This window comes from Embiotoca jacksoni, unplaced genomic scaffold (genome assembly GCF_022577435.1).
Source record: "Embiotoca jacksoni isolate LCO1_2020_lvr unplaced genomic scaffold, fEmbJac1.0.p SCAF_4, whole genome shotgun sequence".
Taxonomy (NCBI): Eukaryota; Metazoa; Chordata; class Actinopteri; family Embiotocidae; genus Embiotoca; species Embiotoca jacksoni.
Genome location: NW_027185392.1, coordinates 24,437,007 through 24,463,082, shown reverse-complemented (window position 1 = coordinate 24,463,082; position 26,076 = coordinate 24,437,007). Strand labels below are relative to the sequence as shown.

At 43.5% G+C, this 26,076-nt stretch overlaps 1 protein-coding gene across 1 annotated transcript; it reads right to left on the bottom strand.

The window, feature by feature from the left end:
• Positions 1-1,284: 1,284 nt before the first annotated feature.
• On the bottom strand, positions 1,285-25,776 carry nup133 (nucleoporin 133). Its single transcript, XM_069167660.1, has 25 exons — positions 25,532-25,776; positions 23,201-23,316; positions 21,923-22,026; positions 21,211-21,444; positions 20,895-21,065; positions 20,274-20,429; positions 19,551-19,621; positions 17,115-17,262; positions 15,916-16,066; positions 15,002-15,156; positions 14,778-14,869; positions 13,231-13,394; positions 12,872-12,966; positions 12,156-12,380; positions 11,943-12,065; positions 9,104-9,203; positions 8,094-8,357; positions 7,275-7,408; positions 6,025-6,183; positions 4,731-4,866; positions 4,413-4,531; positions 3,573-3,653; positions 3,416-3,480; positions 2,802-2,890; positions 1,285-2,319 (listed from the first exon to the last, which is right to left on the bottom strand). The coding sequence occupies exons 1-25, from the start codon at positions 25,657-25,659 to the stop codon at positions 2,183-2,185; spliced, it is 3,417 nt and encodes a 1,138-aa protein (XP_069023761.1). The 5' UTR covers positions 25,660-25,776; the 3' UTR covers positions 1,285-2,182.
• Positions 25,777-26,076: the final 300 nt, after the last annotated feature.

Below are 26,076 nucleotides of genomic sequence, written 5' to 3'. Positions count from 1 at the left end.
AAGTTGTTCCAGGATCATGTTCACCACTGAGCTGCATCAACTCTTCTTTTAACAACACTCTGGAAACGTTGGGGAACTGAGGAGACCAGTTTCTGGAGTTTTGAAAGTGAAATGTGGTCCCATTGTTGCCTGATAGAGGATTTCAGCTGCTCAACAGTTCAGGGTCTCCTTTGTTGTATTGTTCATGTCCTGATGCTCCAGATGTTTTCAATGATTGACAGGTCTGGACTGCAGGAGGCCAGTTTATCAGCGGACTCTTCTACTAGAGAACCATGCTGTTGGAATACGTGCAGAATGTGGTTGGACGTTGTTCTGCTGAAATAAACAAGACCTTCCCTGAAAGAGACGTTGTCTGGATGGCAGCATATGTTGCTCCAAAACCTGAATATATCATTCAGCACTAATGCTTCCTTCCAGATGTTCAAGCTACCCATGCCATGTGCACTAATGCATCCCTGTACCATCACAGATGCTGGCTTTAGAACTGAGCTGATAACAAGCTGGATGGTCCCTCTCCTCTTTGCATTGCATTCAGTTTTTATTCACATAGTGAACAGTGTTCCAACTTTTTCAGAAACGGGGTTGTATAGCTGCATATAACTGAAGAACATTTACTCTCTGAGGAAATAAATGCTTCATATTTTACTTTCCGGTAGATTTAGTCTTAAATAGATGAAAGTGACATTTCAATAAACTATGTTAACGAATGCTGGCTTTAAAATGGGATGAATAATGAAGAGTGCACATATGTTTTTTTATATTTTTAATAATTTAAGATTATATTGTATCTCTATTAAAAGGTATTTTCTGGTTTTGTAGGATGACAAAATATGTTTTATATATTAAAAGGTAATGCAAAACTCTGCAGACTACTAGAGGCTCCTGCTTTCTTCTGGAGAAATCTATTGATCTAAAAACTCCTTTAAGTTTCCTCTCACTAATTACATAACATTAGTACTTTATCAACTTAATGCCCAGTACAAAGTACTGAGTTGATTCATGCTGGGACGTTACACTGGGAGCAGCTGAGCGAGGAACGGAAGAAGAATAGTGTTGAGAGGATGGGAAATTAATTTTAAGGTAACAAAAAACACCCTGAGAGAAAAAAAACAAAAGTAGTCCTCCAAAACATGCCCACGCTGCCCCCTGCGGGGCGCCGTAGATGGTGGACATGAATGCAGCCGTCACTCAGGAATTTTCTGCCCTCTCAGCAGGGAAAAAAATAAATACACGATTTATTATTATTCATCTTTTAACTGTTACAGATTGAAAGCCGAAGCCAAATGGACTTGATATCAAAAACAAAATGATTTGGGTTTATTGTCCACACTCTTAAAGATCAACACAAAATGTTTTTCACCGTTTGCTCAGCTTCATTTAAAATGCGACAATTTTTTTGTGTGACACCAGAGAGAATATACGGAGGCCAAAACTCTACAGCCAGTGTTTGGTTTGTCCCTTCTTGGCTACCGTACCAACATGGTGCTGCACCCACAGTCTGGATGTAAAAGTGTTCGTAGCTTCAGGTCTGTAAAATGGTTCTGATCCAGAAGTGTCTTCAGCTGCAATACCAGCGAGTGCCACTAGAGGTCGGCTCCAAAAAGCCTCCGGCTCCATAGACTCCCATTCAACTTCTCTCATCAAATCCAAAGTGAATAAAATGTGTCCATCAGTTATCTCGGTGTTGTTAGCTAAAGTCACTCCTTCTTCTTAGTTTTCTGGAGGTCCATCTGAAAATAATCCCTCATTCATTAGAAAAGAAGATTAAAGAACACCTGTTTTTGGGGGCGTGTCTGTTTGATTGACAGGCCTGTGGTGCAGTCAGGTTACAGCTATCGGTGGGCGGGACGTAGTATCGTCAGGTTTCCGATCAGATCGGTCAGATCCACCGCTGGCTCCTCCCCCAGCTTGTCCAAATATGGTCACTTCCTGCTCCAAACAGGAAAGTAAGATGACTAATGATGGTAAATAATTGCTCTGTTTTGATCAATTACAGTATAGTAACAGTGTCTGTAAAATCACGAAGAACTCAGTGCCTGTTTTTGTAAAAATATCAGTCCAAGTACAGAAAATAACAACATTTATTTAGAAAAAGAGCCACAATGGAGACAAATCTGTAAAATGATCAGAATGCAAAGGAAAGCTGAAGCGCAACAGATGTTACAGGAGCAGGAGGCAGCTGTCACATCTGGGCTTGGAGGTAATGTTCGTAATTGGCTCGAAGAACAAATTCAAAATAAGGCTTTGATTTTAAAGTGCTCAGCTCGTCCAGCTCCAGCAGCTCTTTGACGTCGGGCAGGTACGTCTGCAGGGGAACACCTGGAAAACAGACGTAGGAAATACAGCATTTTAAGGCTTGTTTGCAAGTCGATCCTTTAATACGACAATACGTTCTGATCACATGACGATCCAGATGAACTGAAACTGAACGCTTGATGCTAGTTTGTTGCTCAACAACAAAAGATGCATAAATTAAATGAATTTTGCCTGTTTTTTCGAGATGTGTAAGAAAAAACACGCATCAACAAACAACAGGATGAATTATTAACAGTTCTTTCTCTCACTGTAAAATATGCCAGAATGATAAAGATCATTACATATGAGCAAGTGTTAGTATGTTATGTACTTATATAGTAAAGAAAGAAAAAGCTAATGTTAACCTCGCCCCACATTTGTGTGTTCTGTGAAATGTTTTTGCGTTTGACCTTCAGGGCCTCCGTATTCAGGGTCTAAATATCTTCATTTAACATATTTCTGTCCTTCAGTGAAATCTTAAAGACACCTTCCTGAGCGTTTCTCACCTTCCTGTATGAGTTTGAGGAGGATCTTGATGAAGATGCTGTCCTTGGCTGCTTCCAGAGGGTCGTCGGTCCCGTCAGCAGAGGACAAGCTGAGAGGCAAACACAAGTGATTGAAAACAACAGCCACAGTCTGGGAAATAACATTTACAAATCAGCGTTTCCATCCATTTCTTCTGACGTATTGTTTTCCACACTAAACATTCAAATTTAAAAACGGCAATGCTGTAAAAGCCTTTTTGCGAACACTAGGGGGCAGCAGAAACAAGCTGGGAACATAACATTAAGACTTCATTCACACCTTTCAAGTTGTTTTTAGTGAACTGAAACAAATCCATCAGTATTATTGAGCTGGAGTCGTGTTTCTGATCACCAGGAGAACAAAAGTCCAAAATTCAACATATTCTAACTCTGCTTTTGGTATCCTGAGAGAAATATCTGGCTGCTTAGGGTTGTTTTCTCTTTGTTAAAACTGCAGTGTAGATCCGTCACTAGCAGAGAAATCTTTCATGTTTCCACTTTATAAACGTTAAACAAATACTAACTAGAGCTGCTTTAAATTTGACAAATCTGTGGTCCATTTAAATGACTGGACAAACAGAAACATGACATCTTACTCGTCTCTCTTGAGCGCTTTGCCGAAGATCTCACATTTGAGTGAGTCGATGTCCACGTCGTCCTCCTGCGATATAAACACAGAACAATGTTGACGTTAACTGAAGACTGACTTGTTCAAACCTAGAAGCCAGCAGAGCTCAATGAAAGCAGATAAACCTCGTCGATGTACTCCAGCAGGTCCAGAGCCTTTTTGAAGTCGTACTCGTTGGCTCTCCTGTTGTCGTCGCAGACGTACAGCTGCAGAGGAGGAAACGCTGAAGGTCACTCTGCTGACGTCGCACTGATCAGCTTTCACAAATATCAGAAGAGCAAACGTTGTTTTCTTCTTTTATCTAATAGGCAGAGGCTCATTTCAGCTGGTGTTCAACACCATTAACTTTCTGACTTTGAGTATCTGAAGGTGGATGACGAGATAAAAATTAGCAACAGTTCAGATTTCACAAAAAATAAGGTGTAATTTCAAATTATGCAACCAGTAGCTCCGCCCCCAGAGATCTGACTGGTCAACTGAACATCTGGAACAGATCATCATGACATCACATCCTGCTCATCACTACAAATATCCCTCCACCTCCTCAATGGAATATAGAATTAGAATAGAGTTTCATATAATATGTAATATAATGTAGTTTCTACTTGTTATAGTTCTATTAAATGACCCATTTGGTGAAGTCGGGTCTCTTTTGGTCCTTTTTGGTCGCTCCGAGCACCCGTACCGTAACACCACGGATAGTCACGCACTTACAGTCCTAGCGACAAACATAGAATAATAATGCGTGTACCTGTCATCCATTTTTTGTGTGCCTTTTAACGTAGTCACTGACATAAAGTGAACGTTTCAAATAAACAATAATACAGTGATGTTGATTGATTTTGATAGTGTAGGAAAATGTTGGTCTCTGCTACCAACACAAACAATTTCTGCAAAGATTTAAAGCACTGAGAAGACGGATGTGGTGCTGCCGGTGTTTGAGGCGTCTGCATGCGTGTTTCCACCTGGATGAGGTTGTGAGCGCTGAGCAGAGGCATGGTGTCGGGGTTCTGCTGCTTCTCCTCCAGCAGCTGGCGAGGCAGCGTCTCCTGGTGCAGCAGGAAGCGCTCCTGCTCCACCATGTCTGACCGGACACATGAAGGCAATAAATCTATTTATTTAGGACCACTTTGATTAAACTTAAGACAAAATGTAAAACACAAAACTTATTTTTATTGAAACAGTGACCAGAAAAAGTTTCACAGTTTCAGGCGTCCCGGCTGAGATAACTCCTAAAAAATACTTTAAACAGTGACGACCCGATGACCAGGAGGTGCTCTTACCGTTGACTTGTTTGTTGAGCTCCTCCGCCGGCAGGTCGGACGCCAGCGCCGTCAGCTTACTGAGAGCCAGCAGCGTCTTCTTCTTCACGAAGTAGCGCGTCTCCATGTTGGCCTGCTTGTAGAGAGTCCTGTAGGCCTGCGGACACACGAGACGCCACGTCAGCCACGACGCCGCGATAAAACCTGCATTACACAGCGCAGCGGGTTATTAATGGAGACGTTTGGAGACCGGAGACCGGATTCACAGAGTCCTCGAACTAAATGTTCCTCAGAGTGAACAAAGTCTCTGAAAGTTCTTAGAGTTCTGACGTTTTCTCAGAATTTCCCCTCAAAGTTAAAAGTAGATCCTCATAAAGATAAAAACATCTCCAGCCTTCAGAGAGCTGCAGGAGGTGAACTGTCCGGATCAGAGAGGAAGACTTCAAGAGGATGAAGAGTTTCTTATAGAGAGAAAATGATACGAAGTCAGAGAAATGTTGTTCAAACTCTGAATGACTTGATGAAAGTGTCCAGATGGTCTGCAGGATGTTTGTGGTCTCATCAGAGACGTCTCTTCTCCCACCAACACAACAACACATGAAAGTGATGAAGATGTTGGAGTGTAGAAATGACTGGAGTCTGTTCAACCTTCATCAGCACTCATCACACACACGCTTTAACACGCAGTTCACTTGATCTCCACCGGAGGTCGCTGTCCGTTCTGTCCCTTTATCACCAAGAGGGAATATTTTGGATCAACCAATCACATCTGTTAAAAGGACGTGTCACCTAGCAACGGGGTGGACCACACCCCCTCCCTGAGATCAGGTTTCTGTCCTTTCCTCCATCACAGCTGATCAGAGAAGTTTCCTGAGAGGTTTTTATTTCTTTATTTTAGTTAGTAGCTCTGAGGATTGAGACTCTTTGTGAATACGGTTCCTGAAGTTTCACCAAAATATTAATGAATGTGAGCTACAACTACCAATTATTGTTTTTTTTAATTCCTTGTTTCCCGTTTACTTTGGAAGAATGTACAGAATTTTATCAAATGAATTGATAAAAGAACAAATATTTTGTGATTAAAACTTAAAACTTCCTTTTCTGACCATCAACTATTAATTAAATGTCTCAAGAGTGTCAATTAACTCTTAAAGTGCTGCACAAAAAGAATAAAGACTGACAAATGAATATTGTTTTAAAACACGTTGAGCCAAACGAATGCACCGTGGCAACGAGGCCCTCAGAGACAGAAGTAGAAGAGTGTGTGTGTGTGTGTGTGTGTGTGTGTGTGTGTGTGTGTGTGTGTGTTGTGTACTCGGTGGTAGTCGTGCAGCTGGATGTGGTGCAGCCAGCTCAGGTGTTGGTGGGCCTCCAGGAAGCTGGCCAGCTGCTGGTACTGAGCGGCCGGCTGGGACAGCAGCTTCCCCCTCTTCCCCTTCTCCATGTACCAACGAAACAGGAAGTCGGCGAAGTTCTGCAGCAGAAAACAACAGATGGGACGAAGAGGGAGTCGGTGAGTGTGATGGACACGAGCAGCTTTGTTACACCATTGTTGTTTTTGTTAATTGCAGGAACCTCTCTCAACCATCAATGATGTTATCAACTATCAGTGATGTCATCAACCATCAGTGATGTCATCGTTGGTTTGTGAACGTTATGAATCCTCCAGTTCAGATTCTGTCCGTCACCATCTTTGCTAGTTCGGAGCGGTTCGGAGCAGGAAGTGACCATATTTGGACGAGCTGGGGGAGGAGCCAGCGGTGGATCTGACCGATCTGATTGGAAACCTGACGATACTACGTCCCGCCCACCGATAGCTGTAACCTGACTGCACCACAGGCCTGTCAATCAAACAGACACGCCCCCAAAAACAGGTCTTCTTGAATCTTCTTTTCTAATGAATGAGGGATTATTTTCAGATGGACCTCCAGAAAACTAAGAAGAAGGAGTGACTTTAGCTAACAACACCGAGATAACTGATGGACACATTTTATTCACTTTGGATTTGATGAGAGAAGTTGAATGGGAGTCTATGGAGCCGGAGGCTTTTTGGAGCCGACCTCTAGTGGCACTCGCTGGTATTGCAGCTGAAGACACTTCTGGATCAGAACCATTTTACAGACCTGAAGCTACGAACTCTTTTATTAACAGTCTGTCTGAATGTGACTGACTTGTCGAGTAAACTTGTGTTTTTTGGAGCATTGTTACCCACTCTGCATGTTTTTATTTGTTTTGTTTGGTGCACTTTTTTAAAGTCCACCGACTACTTTGCTTCATCTTCTCAGGGCTGTGGTCTCATTGTGTTACTATGGAAATGCAAATCACAATAAACTGAGGATTCATGTTTGAATTAGTGTTTAAAAAGTACCTGAAAACAACAAGGAATCAAAATATTACTGCTGATGGCAAAAAACGACATTGAACATGCTGAAAATAACACGCTTCATAATATATTTGTCTGCATTTTAATTGAGTCAGTTCAGTATCTTTAGAGTCCAACATCACAAATCTGCCTCGACAGCACAAAACAAATAAAACAGAGTTTGTGTTTGTGTCGTTGTGCACCTGCTCGGCGAACTTGGCCATGTAGTGCTGCAGGCGGCTCTGGTTGTCCGTCTGCTCGCACATCTGGACCAGGATGTCGAAGTCGCAGTACTTCTCAGCCAGGGCGGCCACCCACGGGTACTGACCCAGCTCCACTGCAACACACAGCACACGGAACAGAACCATTTTGAATTCATTTTGCAGCATTTTTACAAGATTGTTATTTGTAAATGCAGCTTTTCATCGTCTGAATAAAACAGACAGCAGATTACCGGCTGCTTCCTGTTTTCTGGAGACACGTCTTCATCTGAGCTTAATTCAGGTTTACTTCCACTCATGAGAACATAATGTACTAATCAGACACATAATCCCCAGTTCAAAGTAATATTCAATCACAAAGAGAGCTGGGACGCTGTACAAAATGAAAATATAAACCGCATGCAATGATTTGCAAATCCTTTAAACCCACATCTCATTCAAATTAGATTGAACTAAATTTAAATATATGCATATTTTAAATTTGATGCCAACAAGTTTCAAAAAAGTTGGAAGAGGAGCAACAAAAGACCGGAAAAGTTGTGTAAAATAAAAAAAATAAAAACCTGGTGGAACATCTGATAACTAATCAGGTTACCATGGCAACAGATTGGGTATAAAAGATGATTTCAGAGAGGCAGAGTCTCTCAGCAGTGAAGATGGGGAGAGGTTCACCACTCTGAAAGACTGTGTTGGAAAATAGTTCAACAATCTAAGAATAATGTTCCTCAACGTAAAACTACAAAGAATTATAAAATCATTCACAGATTTCCAGGTTTCCTGTTTGTTCAACGATCTACTCACACAGCGGCGACAGCAGCTCGGAGCGCCGCTGGCTGTACTCCATCTCCAGGCTGTTGTAGCGCTCCTGTTGGGCCCCGGGGGGCCTCTGCTGCTGCAGGGAGGTCAGCTGGGCCACGTAGCCACCCAAGTAGATATCCAACAGCGCCACCAGCTGCTCACAGAGGGCGCTGCGCAGCTCTGAGTCGGCGTGCGGGTACACGGAGCGCAGGATGATGTCGTGCTGGCGGGAGATGACGGTGCGAACTCCACCAACGCTGCCCGACGCTGCAGGACACGGACCAGACGAAAAGATTCAAATATAAAGAAAGTTGATATCAAAATACTTTCAGCCATCTGTGATATTAATTCGGCATTTAAAATAAATGTAATTGTTTAAGAAAGTAATTGGACAGAGGGAAATCTATTTTTAGCAACTATTAGGTATCTGAAGTGTGCTTCATATTTTTCAGGATTTTTTTTCCCGATTACTTAAGTTGCACTTTATTTACAGCAAACATATGACTTGTTTTTCCTTCTTTGTTTTCCTCTTGTAACTTTTCATATTGAAATATGATTTTTGAGAAGATCTGCTGCCAGATGAAGCATTTTTGATGGACACGATCACAAAAAGAATCCTGGAGATGTTTAAAGGACGTTTAGGATGCGTGTTGTTTCCTAGCAACACCGGCAGCTTGAAAACAGCACAGGCTCATAACTTTATGACTGAACACAAACTGAGTTTCACAGGCAAATTAATTCACATGTTTTGCTTTTGGTTTTGATACCTGGATAATAATTGTGGTTTCGCCTCCGTCGGAGTCCGAGCGAGCTGCTATGATACTAAAAGTTGATGTGAAAACACTGCAGACCACCGACTGGTCGGAAAAATAAATCCATCTCCCACCAACCTCCCAGTCTTAACCAATGAAGCTACTGAAGCTGTTCCTGTTTTTCAGCAGGTTTTTTTGTTGCTGCCTCTTTTGAAACACAATTTGTCTTCTGTTTGACAAACAGGAGAAGACGGATGTTACCTGTCCATGGGATGTACTCGGGCTCCACAGCAGCATTTTCAGAAGCTCTGTACATGGAGGCCTTCGTCTCTCTGTACTGACCAGACGCCTGGAGTATGTCCTACACACACACACACACACACACACACACACACACACAGAGACACACACAATATTTCATACACATCACTATAAATTGCAGGACTCCCACTTCAAGTCAAACGTCCAGTTCAACGACTCTCACCTAGTAAAAAAGCTGAAACTACAATAAACAGGACGGACGAGAAACAGACACATTATTTTATTCTCAGCCATTTTCAACAGAAACCTTTTCACTGCTTAAACCTGCTGCACAATTATGATCCCACACGACTCCTGTGCACTTTATAAACACACTGATCCTGGTGCAAAAAAAAACTTTTAAACTTTTAGAAAGTGGGAAGCGAGTCTGCTTCTTACCGAAAGCCTCCGTCTCCCATGTTTAATAGACCTTTGCTCGTTTTACAAACTAAAGCTTCAGCTTTTCTGTCCTCTGTTTTTATCACTCAATCTTTGCCGTCTTCATTTTGTAACTGAAGCTCTTGAAATTGACATTTTCCTGCATGTTTATGGAAAGTCAGAATCTTTACTGACGTGCTGCCGCTTACTGAGGAACAGAAGGAGGATAAAACCACCACGGCAGTATGGAAACACGTGAAATAACACGGGAAATAACACCTGAAATAACACGTGAAATAACACCTGAAATAACACCTGAAATAACACGGGAAATAACACGTGAAATAACACCTGAAATAACACCTGAAATAACACGGGAAATAACACCTGAAATAACACCTGAAATAACACCTGAAATAACACGGGAAATAACACCTGAAATAACACCTGAAATAACACGGGAAATAACACCTGAAATAACACCTGAAATAACACCTGAAATAACACGGGAAATAACACCTGAAATAACACCTGAAATAACACGGGAAATAACACCTGAAATAACACCTGAAATAACACGGGAAATAACACCTGAAATAACACCTGAAATAACACGAATAAAAGACCACACATTCTGAGAAATGGCAACAAAAATAAAAACGTGCAAACTCCCAGAGACTCCCTGATACTCCCAGACTCCTAGAGACTCCCCGATACTCCCAGAGACTCCCTGATACTCCCCGATACTCCCAGACACTCCCCGATACTCCCAGAGACTCCCTGATACTCCCCGATACTCCCAGACACTCCCCGATACTCCCAGAGAATCCCAGAGACTCCCTGATACTCCCAGACTCCTAGAGACTCCCCGATACTCCCTGATACTCCCCGATACTCCCAGACACTCCCCGATACTCCCAGAGACTCCCTGATACTCCCAGACTCCTAGAGACTCCCCGATACTCCCAGAGACTCCCTGATACTCCCCGATACTCCCAGACACTCCCCGATACTCCCAGAGACTCCCTGATACTCCCAGACACTCCCCGATACTCCCAGAGAATCCCAGAGACTCCCTGATACTCCCAGACTCCTAGAGACTCCCCGATACTCCCTGATACTCCCCGATACTCCCAGACACTCCCCGATACTCCCAGAGACTCCCTGATACTCCCCGATACTCCCAGACACTCCCCGATACTCCCAGAGACTCCCTGATACTCCCCGATACTCCCAGACACTCCCCGATACTCCCAGAGAATCCCAGAGACTCCCCGATACTCCCCGATACTCCCAGAGACTCCCCGATACTCCCCGATACTCCCAGACTCCTAGAGACTCCCCGATACTCCCTGATACTCCCCGATACTCCCAGACACTCCCCGATACTCCCCGATACTCTCAGAGACTCCCCGATACTCCCAGAGAATCCCAGAGACTCCCTGATACTCCCCGATACTCCCAGAGACTCCCCGATACTCCCAGATACTCTGAGATTCCCCGATACTCCCAGAGACTCCCCGATACTCCCAGAGACTCCCCGATACTCCCTGATACTCCCCGATACTCCCAGACTCCCAGAGACTCCCCGATACTCCCCGATACTCCCAGAGACTTCCAGAGACTCCCCGAGAATCCCCGATACTCCAAGAGACTCCCCGATACTTCCAGATACTCCCCGAGACTCCCTGATACTCCCCGATACTCCCAGACTCCCAGAGACTCCCCGATACTCCCAGATACTCTCAGAGACTCCCCGATACTCCCAGACTCCCAGAGACTCCCCGATACTCCCAGAGACTCCCCGATACTTCCAGACTCCCAGAGACTCCCCGATACTCCCAGATACTCTCAGAGACTCCCCGATACTTCCAGACTCCCAGAGACTCCCCGATACTCCCAGAGACTCCCTGATACTCCCAGAGACTCCCCGATACTCCCAGAGACTCCCCGATACTCCCAGACTCCCAGAGACTCCCCGATACTCCCAGATACTCTCAGAGACTCCCCGATACTCCCAGACTCCCAGAGACTCCCCGATACTCCCAGATACTCTCAGAGACTCCCCGATACTTCCAGACTCCCAGAGACTCCCCGATACTCCCAGATACTCTCAGAGACTCCCCGATACTTCCAGACTCCCAGAGACTCCCCGATACTCCCAGAGACTCCCCGATACTCCCAGAGACTCCCCGATACTCCCAGACTCCCAGATACTCCCAGAGACTCCCAGAGACTCCCAGAGACTCCCTGATACTCCCCGATACTCCCAGAGACTCCCCGAGACTCCCCGACTCCCAGATACTCCCAGAGACTCCCAGATACAACCAGACCCGTGGGATTGCTGCATTTAATAAGTCTTTTGTCTTCTCTCTCTGTTAGAGCACATCGCCCTTCATGAAATGACAACTTGTGAATTTACCTTGATGATGTTGTTGACGGTGAGAACCACCTCGGCCCACTGCACTGAGTCGACCGGACTCTCCCTCAGACTCCGCTCCTCCTCCTCCAGCAGACAATCGAACACCGAGGAGATCTGAGACACCTGTGAGCGTAACCACAGCAACAGTCTCACAGCCGTGCAAGTACAACAACACTAAACTGTATGGGCGTTTCCACGGGGTGGGACACGGACCTCCCTGAAGAAAACGTCGGCGGCGGTAAGGCTGGGCGGCACCGAGGTGTTGCTCCTCTGCAGCGCGGCGCTGATGGCCCGGTTGACCAGCTCAGGGTGTTTGGTGTGGTGGTTCTTCAGCACCATGGCTGCCTGCAGCTTCTCGGCGTGCTCGCACAGCAACAGGCGGGTTGCCATTGGAGATGAACGCACAGTCACCTGACCCAGCCGGTCCAGCAGACCCACCTGCCAGGAGAGCATGGGAGGTATGAAAACACCGATCTCTCATTCCGGTCTGTGAAGATTCATTTTTAGTCTGTTAGTGAAGGTGCCTTCAGCGCAACATCAGCGGAGGTTTACTGCACGAGTTGGGGTCTAAAACATCGCGGTCCAGGCCATCAGATGTGTCGTGAATTTTTTGTGGGTGAACAGGATGCAGGTGAAGAAGGCTTCTCTCAACTTCTCGCTTCTCACTCACTGTCTGTGACTCCGTGTGCACACGGCACTGCAGTCTTGTGCCCTTTTATGGGCATTAGCAGGGCGTTTATGCTAATTAGGAACAACTGGCATGCGCTTTGAACAAAGGCGCAAACAAATGTTTAAGAACACGTTGTGAATTTGACGTAGACTTTTTCTGAGGACATTTAAGAACAAATTTAATGAAAATCTTAAGAAGATATTGGTGAATGAGTGTATACACACACACAACACATTCACAAACGTGTGTGCGCCTTCACCTGGAGCAGAAAGTCCATGAAGCAGCCGTGGGCCTTCATCTTGTCCTCCAGTTGGTGGAGGATGATAAGGGAGGTGAGAGGGAAGCCGGCGCTTTCTGAAACAACAGAAACAGAAATAAAAAATGTATAAACAAAAAAACACTAAAAACGTATGAATCCTCCTCTAAAAACAGGATGTAAAATATCAAATCCAGAGCAGAGCCTGACAGCGTCGGGGAGTTCGTCTGCTTTCTCGTGGCTCAAACACCTTCCTGCAGTAGAACATCAGGCCCCAATTCATGCAGAAATTATATCAAACATCATGACGGGTTTAAACTTTTTTAGGAGCTGGTTAATAACGTCTGTCCTCCCGTCCTCACCATCGGGGACGGACTCGGCCCAGCGGGGATCTGACGCCGGGTAATCGTCCACCAGGTCCAGGTTGATCTGAGTCACCATGTTGTCCAGCTCTGCTCCCTCCTCTCCGTCCCCGTCGGCGGGGAAGAGCTCGTCTGTGACCGTCTGAGCTCCCACCAGGTCGTTACTGACAGAGGAGAGCACAGCAGCTTCTTATTCAGAGTTCACAGCTTCTTATTTGCTCAGAACTGGTTTGTCAAAGATCCAGGTGGAGTAAAGAGCTGACACTCACAACACAGTTTTAAAATCAGGGACAACGGCGCACATTTGAAGACAATCTCTTCAGAGAGACGCTGATAGTTGCATCATCAGCATCGAGTTGTACACACAAAAAATATTTTTTATTATCTGCAAATGTCAAGAAAAACAGTCAAAATATTGAGAATGAAGTTGAAATTAGATTTCAAGAATAAAGTCGAACTTTTGAGAATAAAGTTGATATCTTATTTCAAAAATTAAACACAGGTGTTGAGAAGCCAAGGAAGTATGTTTGGACTTCTGCTGGGGTGTTTCATGAGCTCCACAACTTCAGGATCAAACATACCATCTATGATCTTACTGTGTCGAGTACGTCTACCTCCTCCATGTTTGTGTGGTTTATCCGTCCGGTCCTGATAATCAATAACAAACTGTGTTTAATCGAGAAATAATTTCCTCGTTACGATGACAGTTGCATGAGTTCATCTACACGAGGCATCATGTAGGATCATATGTGCAAATTAATTAGTTCAATTAATTCCCAAAAGTTCGGCTTTATTCTGGAAATTTTATTAAAACTTTTTTTCTTGACATTTCGACTTCCTGTTAAAATATTCGTTAAATTTTATTTTTGACATTTCAACTTTATTCTCAAAGCAAACCTAAAAAAAAAATGAAATCCTCTTCTCGTTGTTTATCCTTTAATGTGGCCCTAATGCTCTGTTGTAAAGTAATAAATAAAAGAGTGTTATTCTTTCTTAGGTCGACAGATGGCCGATCGTGGTGTGAAGTGGGTTTATTGTTTCAGAAGTAAGGTTTGGAGGTTTCTGAAACAGTCGAAACAATTCAGCATGCAGCTCGGTTGGATCATGAATCCTTTCTAAGATCCTAAAACCCGGTCCGACATGCAGGGTCAGGGTTTGGATCGTTTAACGCACAGTTAAATGTGTCAATTAGCTGCAGAGAATCTCAACCACAGACTTTTTCTTTTTAGTACTGTGAGCTCAAGAAAAGATTTATTTTCACATCGTGTTCATCAGAAGTCTAAGATGTTGCAAACAGCCAAATTTACCAACAGTAAATGATGCAGAGAAATAAGAAAGCTCCGAACATCATGTTTGATGTCATGGTTTCACCTGATTTGGCGGTAATATCCCCACAGAGCTGAAATGAACCACCTTCGTCTTTGCCAGAGGAACACAGATCCTTTGCAGATTCTGTCTGATGCTCGACTGAGACGACTGAACTGGACCTGCTGATGTCAGGAATCCTTCTCTTGTTTTTTTTTAAAGGAAGCTGTTTATTTACGTACCGACAGAACTGCAGGAAAGCTGCCTTCAGGAGTCTGGTCTTGTCCTCCTGAGCTACAGGCTCCCCTCTGGTCGGAGTCTCCATGGCCGAAACCTTCAACGCAAAGTCTAAATTAGAAATGTGTGATGGATTCGGTGACGAGCAGAGTGTCATTATATCCGTCTTCTCTATCCGTCTCCTTTTTTTTCCCCTCGCTGGATCTCCTCCTGAAGGCTTGTGTTTTACCTCTGGGGCAGCGGCCAGCGAGGAGCACAGCGACTCCTCCATGGTCTCCGGCAGGATGGAGGCGCCCTCTCTGGCCACCACCGCCACCAGCCCGCTGTTCTGGGAGAAGAAGACGGGCAGGTTGGCACAGCAGCCGCCTCCACGGACACCGTCACCTGGATGCAAAGACCAACGTCAACATCCCACAGGCCTGAACAACAACACTTCATATGGAAATAAAGTTTCCATGATAATAAATCAGACTGTTTCTGTAAGATGTGATGCTCATGATACGTTTTTACTTATTCAGGGTTTCTTCCGGGGTTTGCCGAATAAAATAATAAAACAAACAATATTAAATACTGTACAGATTGCAAATCAAACCTCTTTTTAACACCAAAATATAAAAAGAAATATGACAAAAATATTATTTCAACACCCAGTGAGCATGAATTTGTTTATATTTATATCGCCTTCTTATGTCAGTGCTAACCAGCGTTTCCTAATAAACTTAATCAGGATGTATTTGAACTCCACATACAGACATTTCATATGGTCAGAGGTCCTAAATACAAAAACTATTGAGGACTTTTTTTTTTTAACACCATTTAAGTCTTTCTGTGACCTGCACAACACCTAATGTGAAGTTTTTTATTGAATGATGCCATACAAATAAACTTGCATGTACATTATTCATTTAATGTTGTTTCTGTCTCCTCACTATGTTCCATGGATACGATTAATAGTAAAATCTTTATCAAGTGACTTCTGAACAATCATTAAAATCCTCTGTAACCCCATCGAGCTGTATTATTTCCATCGGACTCTTTTATCTCGTCTATTATATTCAGTGTTTGTACAGACAGCAGCAGAGATTCACATCAGCTCTCCGGTGTGATTCGTGAGCTCCATCTCACAGGACTGTGACTCCTCACCTGGAGAGTTGAAGCTGATTTTCTCATCAGGAACGTCTCCCCTGCCGGTTCCCGTTGAGCAGGCGAACACCAGCTCGTCGTTGTAGAGGAAGGCGGTGGAGCCGGGGCAGCGCGGCAGCAGCAGCCGCGTGGCCTGCAGGGCCTCCTCGCTCTGAGCAAACAACACAGGAAAATACTTTCAAAATAAAGCACACATTTCCTGTTTCCTGTGGCAGAAAGTCTAACAAAACACAAGGGAGAGAGACAAATACTAAAATACAAAAACCAGACTGCCGATGCAACAAAACTAAAGTGGAAGTTCAGACAAATATTTATATATTTATAAATGATTGTGTTGTTATATAAATATACGTGATTTTTATATATATAAAAAGATATATATAAAAATCACGTATATTTATATAATACGTGATTTCATTTTTCTCTGGTGTGTGATCTTATCTGACCATGTTTGTTTCAAACAACCATCTGAGGTTTCCACTGTGACTCCAATGAGAATGAGGCTCAAAGCATTTCACATTTTTTAAGTAAAAAAAAAAGTCAACAACTGCCTCTTTCCAGAAACCCTTGCTGTGTTCCAGATGTTGTACTCGTGTTCCAGATGTTGTACTTGTGTACTAACTCTCTACTCTGAGTACATCAGTGTGTTCTCTCTGTCAGTACAGAAACATCAGAACACTACAAGTTCCAGGATGAATCACTCAGAACGCTCCAAAAAAAAAAGAAGTAGTGTGAAACTCTGGATACTTTCCACCTTAAACGGTCGCCATCTTGTCTCTGTAGAGGAAGGGGCGGGGCCACCGACATAAAGGATTTTCAAATGAAGGCGTTTCTGTCAGTGTGCGATTTGAAACAACACAATTCCTGTTCTACACAAGTAGGAGTCCCAACATGGAAGAGTACTATTAGTTAGTGTAGTAACGGAAATATGTCATCTGGAACACAACAAGTGTCTTGGTTACTGAGGATAATCCACAGTCAGCAGTTTTTACAAAGACAAGTTATTTGGCAGAAATTGCCTACAATTTGGATCCACTAGTTTTGGAATATACAACTGATTTTTTTTTATAGTCTGCATGGCTGGATATTACACAAAGAAGTAAAAAAATAATAATAATAATAATCTGAGACTTTAACAGACGCAGTCAGGAAGGCTGTGCATCCTCAGACTGGGTTTCATTCTCCCCTGCAGGACTGACCTGGAAGGGAGAGTTGTACTTGGTGACCTCCACGGTGAAGTGGTCAGAGATGGAGGCTCCATGGTCCTGCAGGGTGACGAGGCAGAAGTAGGCCATGCAGGGAGTGTCCGACGGGTTCCAGGCTGCAGCCAAAACCACCAGACCAGCTCTGAAAGCACACGGAGGAGAGTCGGGCCCGGTTCAGTCTGAGATGCAGAATTGTGCAGAGCTTTCAACAACTGAAAGTAAAGTTAACAAACTAATAACTTTTTTGACAAAGGTTAAAAGGAGCATGAAGTTTGTAGGGTTGGATGAATTTTTTTTTCTCAATTTATCTTTAATTGAATGAGCCAATATTGATTTTTAAAATTCTGAGATTGATGTTTTCTCAGTAAACGTGTTACATCTGCGCTAAATATTTGGTCATGCTAACGACATGGCCAGAGTCCAGATCAATTCAGAGTCAATTCAACAATATGCATAATAAGTATGCATTTACATATGGTACAGGTCTTTTATTATTTTATGTTCACTGTTTTGTGCCCGCAAACTGAAAACAATGAGTCACGTTTTAGTCTTTTGTGAAAAAAATCCAAGAACCAAGAAATCCCTTTACAATTCAGCCTGTTTAGTGCAACATCTTGTGTTGATCACTTGTTAAATGTGGAGTAAATGGACATTTGAATGATTAATGGTGCGTTCAGGCAGCTGGAAAGTGGGAAAGTTCTTATTTGGTAACCTCCGACTTTCCATTTGAGAGCGTTCACGTGACCACAACAAAAAGGCAACATGGCCGCCACCAGGAAATCTGCTCTATATCTGCTGTCTGAGTGCAGGAAAGTCACAATCAACCTCGTCATCACCCAGCAGACCACCACAGGGACAAATACAACCATTATTATTCGACCACTACATTTCTACATGTCGATTTTAGCATAACGTTTAAAACAAAAAACTAATGGCAACAAAGTAAGGGCAACAAACTAATGGCAACAAAGTAACAGCAACAAACTAACGGATTCATAGTAACGCAAACAAGCAGCAAGAAACTAATGGCAACAAACAAACGGCAACAAAGTAATAGCGACAAATTAATGGCAACAAAGTAATAGCAACAAACTAACGGATTCAAAGTAACGGAAACAAACAGCAACAAACTATTGGCAACAAACTCATGGCAACAAAGTAACAGCAACAAACTAACGGATTCAAAGTAACGGAAACAAACAGCAACAAACTAATGGCAACAAACTAACGGCAACAAAGTAACAGCAAAAAAATCTAACAGCAACAAACTAACAGCAACAAACTAATGGCAACAAAGTAACAGCAACAACCTGATGGCAACCAAGTAACAGCAACAAACTAACGGATTCATAGTAACGCAAACAAACAGCAAGAAACTAATGGCAACACAGTAATAGCGACAAACATTAATAATGGTAACAAACTAACATCAACAAACTAATGGCAGCAAACTAACGGAAACAAAGTAACGGAAACAAAGTAACAGCAACAAACTAATGGCAAGCAAGTAACAGCAACAAACTAATGGATTCATAGTAACGCAAACAAACAGCAAGAAACTAATGGCAACAAAGTAATAGCGACAAACTAATGGTAACAAACTAACATCAACAAACTAATGGCAACAAACTAACGGAAACAAAGTAACAGCAACAAACTAATGGCAACAAATTAACAGCAACAAAGTAACAGCAACAAACTAATGGCAACAAAGTCAACAAACTAACAGCAACAAACTAACGGCAACAAACTAATGGATTCAAAGTAACGGAAACAACAGCAACAAACTAATGTCAACAAACTAATGTTAACAAACTAACGGAAACAAAGTAACAGCAACAAACTAATGGCAACAAAGTAACGGCAACAAACTAATGGCTACAAAGTAACAGCAACAAAGTAACGGCAACAAACTAATGGCAACAAAGTCAACAAACTAACAGCAACAAACTAACGGATTCAAAGTAACGGAAACAAACAGCAACAAACTAATGGCAACAAACTAACGGCAACAAAGTAACAGCAACAAACTAACGGCAACAAACTGACGTCAACAAACTAATGGCAACAAAGTAACAGCAACAAACTAATGGCAACAAAGTCAACAAACTAACAGCAACAAAGTAACGGCAACAAAGTAACTGCAACAAACAGCAACAAACTAATGGCAACAAAGTCAACAAACTAACGGCAACAAACTAACGGCAACAAAGTAACGGAAACAAACAGCAACAAACTATTGGCAACAAACTAACGGCAACAAAGTCAACAAAGTAACGGCAACAAACTAACAGCAACAAACTAATGGCAACAAAGTAACAGCAACAAACTAACGGTAACAAAGTAACGACAACACACTAACTGTAACAAACTAATGGCAACAAAGTAACAGCAACAAACTAATGGCACCAAACAACAGGTTTCACTCACTGGCAGAGTTTCATGTCCAGGTACGCCACGTTGGCGCCCTCCTTCATCTCCTGGTAGTTGCTGTCTGAGCCCTGGTGGAAGAGACGTCACTTCATTTAGTCATTAAAACTTCACTCACATTCTCAGCAATAAAATTGTTTGTTTTTAATCAACCGGGAAAAACTTATGTAATGCAAAGTTAAACTTTACTGAGGCTTTAGTTGAATAAAAGATAAGTCTGATTGAAGGTAAAAGTCGGGTTACATGATTCTGCATTGATGAGAAACACTCTTTTTGTGTGTGCAGGTGGTAGCTGGCAGAATTTAGCACAAAACTGGCACATTAATTTTAGACAAGAAAAAAGAAACGCTTCATGAATGTGATATTTCCTGTCAGCAAGACTTATGGCCAATGATCCACTGCTGAATGTTCACATTCGTCAAAACAACTGACAAAAACGTTAACTTGTGTATTTGTAAATTTATGAATGTGTGTGTTTGTATTTATTATTAATTTATATATTATTGTATAATAAAGTGAAATAAAAATAAAAATTCATTGGTCTTATTTTTTTTGTTGGTCTTATTCTTTTTATCGATCTTATTTTTATTGTATGCGTTTCTGTAATTTATTTTCTTATGGTGTATCTTCCGGTTTCTTTGCTCTACTGTGACCCCAGAACTGTGTGATTTAGTGCACCGTGACATCCCTCGTGATGCGGTCATGTGAATCCTTGGTACTGACCCAGATGGCATCGGCGATGCTCTCCGTCAGAGCTCTGCAGGAATCCCAGCTGAAGATCTGGTGCTCCGAGCTGTCGTCCACCTCCCACTTGCTCAGACTGGAGGTGGTCAGCGTGTACAGACAGCTGCTTCCTCCGGCCCACAGCACGCCGTGGAGCTGTAACAGACAGAGACGGCACGATTCAGCTGCAGTCTGCGAGAAGTCCCGCTAAATACGAAGAAGATGGAGGAACAAACAGGTACGGGGGGGCTACAGGTTGAATGTTATCACGGTGATGGAAACAAGTGGGGGATAAAGGTTTGCAGGATTTCAGAATATGATAAAGTACTTGAGCTGTAAGATAACATCCCCTCCTGCACAGTAATTTCTACGCCACCTTCAATAGACACACACAAGTGTCTCCGAAGTAACAGCACAGATGTACAAGGTCTCCAAAATACCATAAATGTGAACACACTGACACGTGGGGACATGTGGCTTCATACAGGAGCCTTCGGTCAACATCAGCAAGTCATCTTTTTACAGACACAGAGGTTGTAAAGATGCTGTAAAGGCTAACGACGGAGCCGTCACACAAAATGACCACCACCCCCCACACACACCCTCCCCCTCCCCTCTCACCGTGTCACTGGCCGGCGAGGAGAGGATGCCGAACAGGCTGGAGACCCGGCGTCCGATGCCCGACAGCATCCCCTGACCCTGATGCAGCGCTCGATACTGCAGCTTTCCAGAAGGATCGGCGCTCGCCCTCAACAGCTGACTCTTAACTGAGGACAAGACGAAGCTTCCACCCTGAGAGGAGAGAGGAGCTGTTCAGGAACCACGTGAGGAATGTGCAAATAAAAAAAACAAAAAAAGTCCCGCTTTATCAAACAGATTTTGGTAACGAATCAGCTGCCATGTCCGGAGAGAGAAACGCATCTGAGCGTCTACTTACTCTGACGGCAACCACAAAGTTGCAGAGATCTCCCAGGTCCACGTCTGTGTCGGTGTAGTTGCCCTCCTGAGCCAGGCTGGGCCAGAACCGAGCCGTTCCCTCCGCGGCCACCGCCAGGACGGCGATGGACTGAACGGCGGCCACGTCCAGGGGAGCGGAGGACGTCACGGCGATGAGGTCGGCCGTGTAGTTGTATTCACTGCTGAGCAGCTGCAGCTCCTTACACACCGACAGCTGCAGGAAACAGTTAAAGAACCAGGTGTTTGACCGCAGCTCCTCACCGGCTGCAGGTGATCATCACTTTGAGCTATGAGCATTTTTACATTCATCATTTAGTCCAAAAAATATCAGAAAATGTAAAAAAAAAAATGTAAAAAAATTGCTTGTCTTTCTGAACAGTTCGAAAAAAGAAACATTAATTTTCATCAAATCGTCCCGTTTGAGGAGCTGCAGCCCGTCAACGCTTTTCCTCCTAAACTACTTAAGAATCAATAAATGATTCAGATTGTCCACATTTTATTTTCCTGTAACCTCAGACTTGTATGAATATAACAGACTTCACAGGAATGTTCCAGAGCTCAGTGTTTCCACCCCCCAACAGCGTGTGGTGGGGGGGTGCGGCGTGTGGTGGGGGGGTGCAGCGTGTGGATTAATTTTAAATGTATTTATTCCTGATGGATCTGGTGAGCGGTGGCGTTGCCATGACTACTACCTTCGCTACAGTCGTCTGGCAGATCTTCCAGATGATCAGAGTCTCTCCACACACCATCCAGGCCCAGCCGCTCTCATTCACCTTCACTGAGATCTGGTCGTCAGCTAGAGGACACACGGACCAGAACCATGGACGTCAGGACGCCGGTCTCTTCAACCAGACGGTGACATTAACAGAAGAAAAGAACTGGAAAACATTACAGTAAATACACACACAAAACGTTTCTAGGACTGGCCGACATCAATATTTTCTTGCGTATTTTAATTGATATCATACACCCAGTAGCTCCGCCCCCAGAGATCTGATTGGTCTCTGGAACAGATCATCATGACATCACATCCTGCTCATCACTACAAATATCCCTCCACCTCCTCAATGGAATATAGAATTAGAATAGAGTTTCATATAATATGTAATATAATGTAGTTTCTACTTGTTCTAGTTCTATTAAATGACCCATTTGGTGAAGTCGGGTCTCTTTTGGTCCTTTTTGGTCGCTCCGAGCACCCGTACCGTAACACCACGGATAGTCACGCACTTACAGTCCTAGAGGAGGCTAGCTGGACCGGTTTGGTTTGAACACATGACACGGAGCTAAAATGTTAAAAACACATGAGAACATGGATATCTTTGTTCATCAGATATCTTTGTACATCAGATATCTTTGTTCCTCAGATATCTTTGTTCCTCAGATATCTTTGTACATCAGATATCTTTGTTCATCAGATATCTTTGTTCACCAGATATCTTTGTTCATCAGATATCTTTGCTCACCAGATATCTTTGTTCATCAGATATCTTTGTACATCAGATATCTTTGTTCACCAGATATCTTTGTTCATCAGATATCTTTGCTCACCAGATATCTTTGCTCACCAGATATCTTTGCTCACCAGATATCTTTGTTCATCAGATATCTTTGTTCCAACCAGACTGAGCTAGCTGATCAGTTTAGTGTTTCCATGTTCTGTATTTATTCAGTTGGAGACTAGAAATCCTCTCTGTTGCTAGGTGGTTGCTAAGGGTCGGACTACTTCCTGGAGTAGTAAACATTACATAAGAGTCTACTGACGCGTTTTCCATGTGTTGCCATGGAAACGGAGATCTCGCTAACAAAAGGTTTTATATTTTAGAGTGAATCGCTCCACAATATGAACACATTTAGATTACATGTTTTATTTAGATGGTAACTTGTTGTATAATCACAATATTACACTCTTAACGCGACGCGGTCAATGACGTCATCACACCCTCTTAACTAACATCTCGTCATCTCACCATCCGCCATCGTCAGAGCTTCCATCACTTTGACGGGCAGCGACGAGCCGAAGGTCTGCACGTCGTAGTGGATCATTTCTGCGGCTGCGTGGTTCTGGACTCGAGTGGGCGTCGACCTGGTGGACGAACATTTCACAGCTGAAGACCCAGTGAGCAACTTCACAGCACGCAGCCTTCTGTTGGCGTTGTGACGTGTTTCCTCTGCTTCAAGAACTCCGTTTGGACTTTATTCTTTTATTTTTACTTTATCAATTACTCTGATCATTGCGATCGAAATTAATTAACGCAAATTCAAGCAAACTGCAATATTTGTGAGCTTGAACTTTAAATGGTATATTTTTATATTTCTGTTGGTTCTTTCATCTAAATATTGAATTCAGACTCTAAAGCCTCACAACTGATTTACTTCACAGCAGACTGAAAACCCCAAAACATATTCAGAATCTTTCCTTGTTAATTAATGAAAAAAAGGTTTCATGAGATTTGAACAGAAAACACACCAAGGTGATAGTTTGGATGACCTGAAAGAGCCCAACAGACCTGAAAGATCCCAACAGACCTGAAAGAGCCCAACAGACCTGAAAGATCCCAACAGACCTGAAAGAGCCCAACAGACCTAAAAGAGCCCAACAGACCTGAAAGAGCCCAACAGACCTGAAAGAGCCCAACAGACCTAAAAGAGCCCAACAGACCTGAAAGAGCCCAACAGACCTGAAAGAGCCCAACAGACCTGAAAGAGCCCAATAGAATGGAAAGTAATGGAAGTAATGAAAGTAATGGAAGTAATGAAAGTAATGGAAGTAATGGAAGTAATGAAAGTAATGGAAGTAATGGAAGTAATGAAAGTAATGGAAGTAATGAAAGTAATGGAAGTAATGGAAGTAATGGAAGTAATGAAAGTAATGGAAGTAATGGAAGAGAAGCTCCATCAAGAGAAGCTCCATCATGAGAAGCTCCATCAAAGAGAAGCTCCATCAAGAGAAGCTCCATCATGAGAAGCTCCATCATGAGAAGCTCCATCAAGAGAAGCTCCATCAAGAGAAGCTCCATCAAGAGAAGCTCCATCATGAGAAGCTCCATCATGAGAAGCTCCATCATGAGAAGCTCCATCATGAGAAGCTCCATCAAAGAGAAGCTCCATCAAGAGAAGCTGCATCATGAGAAGCTCCATCATGAGAAGCTCCATCAAAGAGAAGCTCCATCAAGAGAAGCTCCATCATGAGAAGCTCCATCAAGAGAAGCTCCATCATGAGAAGCTCCATCATGAGAAGCTCCATCAAGAGAAGCTCCATCAAGAGAAGCTCCATCATGAGAAGCTCCATCAAGAGAAGCTCCATCATGAGAAGCTCCATCAAGAGAAGCTCCATCATGAGAAGCTCCATCATGAGAAGCTCCATCAAGAGAAGCTCCATCAAGAGAAGCTCCATCATGAGAAGCTCCATCAAGAGAAGCTCCATCATGAGAAGCTCCATCATGAGAAGCTCCATCAAGAGAAGCTCCATCAAGAGAAGCTCCATCATGAGAAGCTCCATCAAGAGAAGCTCCATCAAGAGAAGCTCCATCATGAGAAGCTCCATCAAGAGAAGCTCCATCATGAGAAGCTCCATCATGAGAAGCTCCATCAAGAGAAGCTCCATCAAGAGAAGCTCCATCAAGAGAAGCTCCATCAAGAGAAGCTCCATCAAGAGAAGCTCCATCATGAGAAGCTCCATCAAGAGAAGCTCCATCAAGAGAAGCTCCATCAAGAGAAGCTCCATCAGGAGAAGCTCCATCAAGAGAAGCTCCATCATGAGAAGCTCCATCAAGAGAAGCTCCATCAAGAGAAGCTCCATCAAGAGAAGCTCCATCATGAGAAGCTCCATCAAGAGAAGCTCCATCAAGAGAAGCTCCATCATGAGAAGCTCCATCAAGAGAAGCTCCATCATGAGAAGCTCCATCAAAGAGAAGCTCCATCATGAGAAGCTCCATCATGAGAAGCTCCATCAAGAGAAGCTCCATCAAAGAGAAGCTCCATCAAGAGAAGCTCCATCATGAGAAGCTCCATCAAAGAGAAGCTCCATCATGAGAAGCTCCATCAAAGAGAAGCTCCATCAAAGAGAAGCTCCATCATGAGAAGCTCCATCAAGAGAAGCTCCATCAAAGAGAAGCTCCATCAAGAGAAGCTCCATCATGAGAAGCTCCATCATGAGAAGCTCCATCAAGAGAAGCTCCATCATGAGAAGCTCCATCAAGAGAAGCTCCATCAAGAGAAGCTCCATCATGAGAAGCTCCATCAAGAGAAGCTCCATCAAGAGAAGCTCCATCATGAGAAGCTCCATCATGTCCACTCACCGCGCCGACAGGGACGTCCTCCGCGGGGAGAACAGCAGGCTGCCGGCCGCGCTGGAGACGCTCCTCCTGCCGGCGGTCCGACCCTGCTGCCGGCGGCCTGAGCTCGGGGCGGTGCGGGGACTGAACATGACTGTGACGGAACCCCCGAACTGCTCGACCGTGGACGAAAATCTGTTTTCCTGACCGTAAAATGTCTGCTGGCACAAACGTACCCGCCAACCCAAAGGACTTCTTCTCCAAACAACGCGCCGTGTCGTCGCTTGAATTAAACGTCATGACGTCGCCGCCCGCCCATTTTGAAAAACCTTTATTATCTGTGTGAACAGAACAATTTATAACATAAGATGTCTAATAATAATAATAATCCAGCTGAACTTCACTAAATATACGAGAGATTGCTTATTTTATATTGTGGTTGTTGTTACTTTGGTTTGGTAAATATTGACGTCCATTTGTGAACTATATATACTGTGTGACATTTTAGGAGGTGACCGGAAGGCAGCTGATACAAGACTAACGTGAAGAAGTGAGGCTGTCATTGTTCT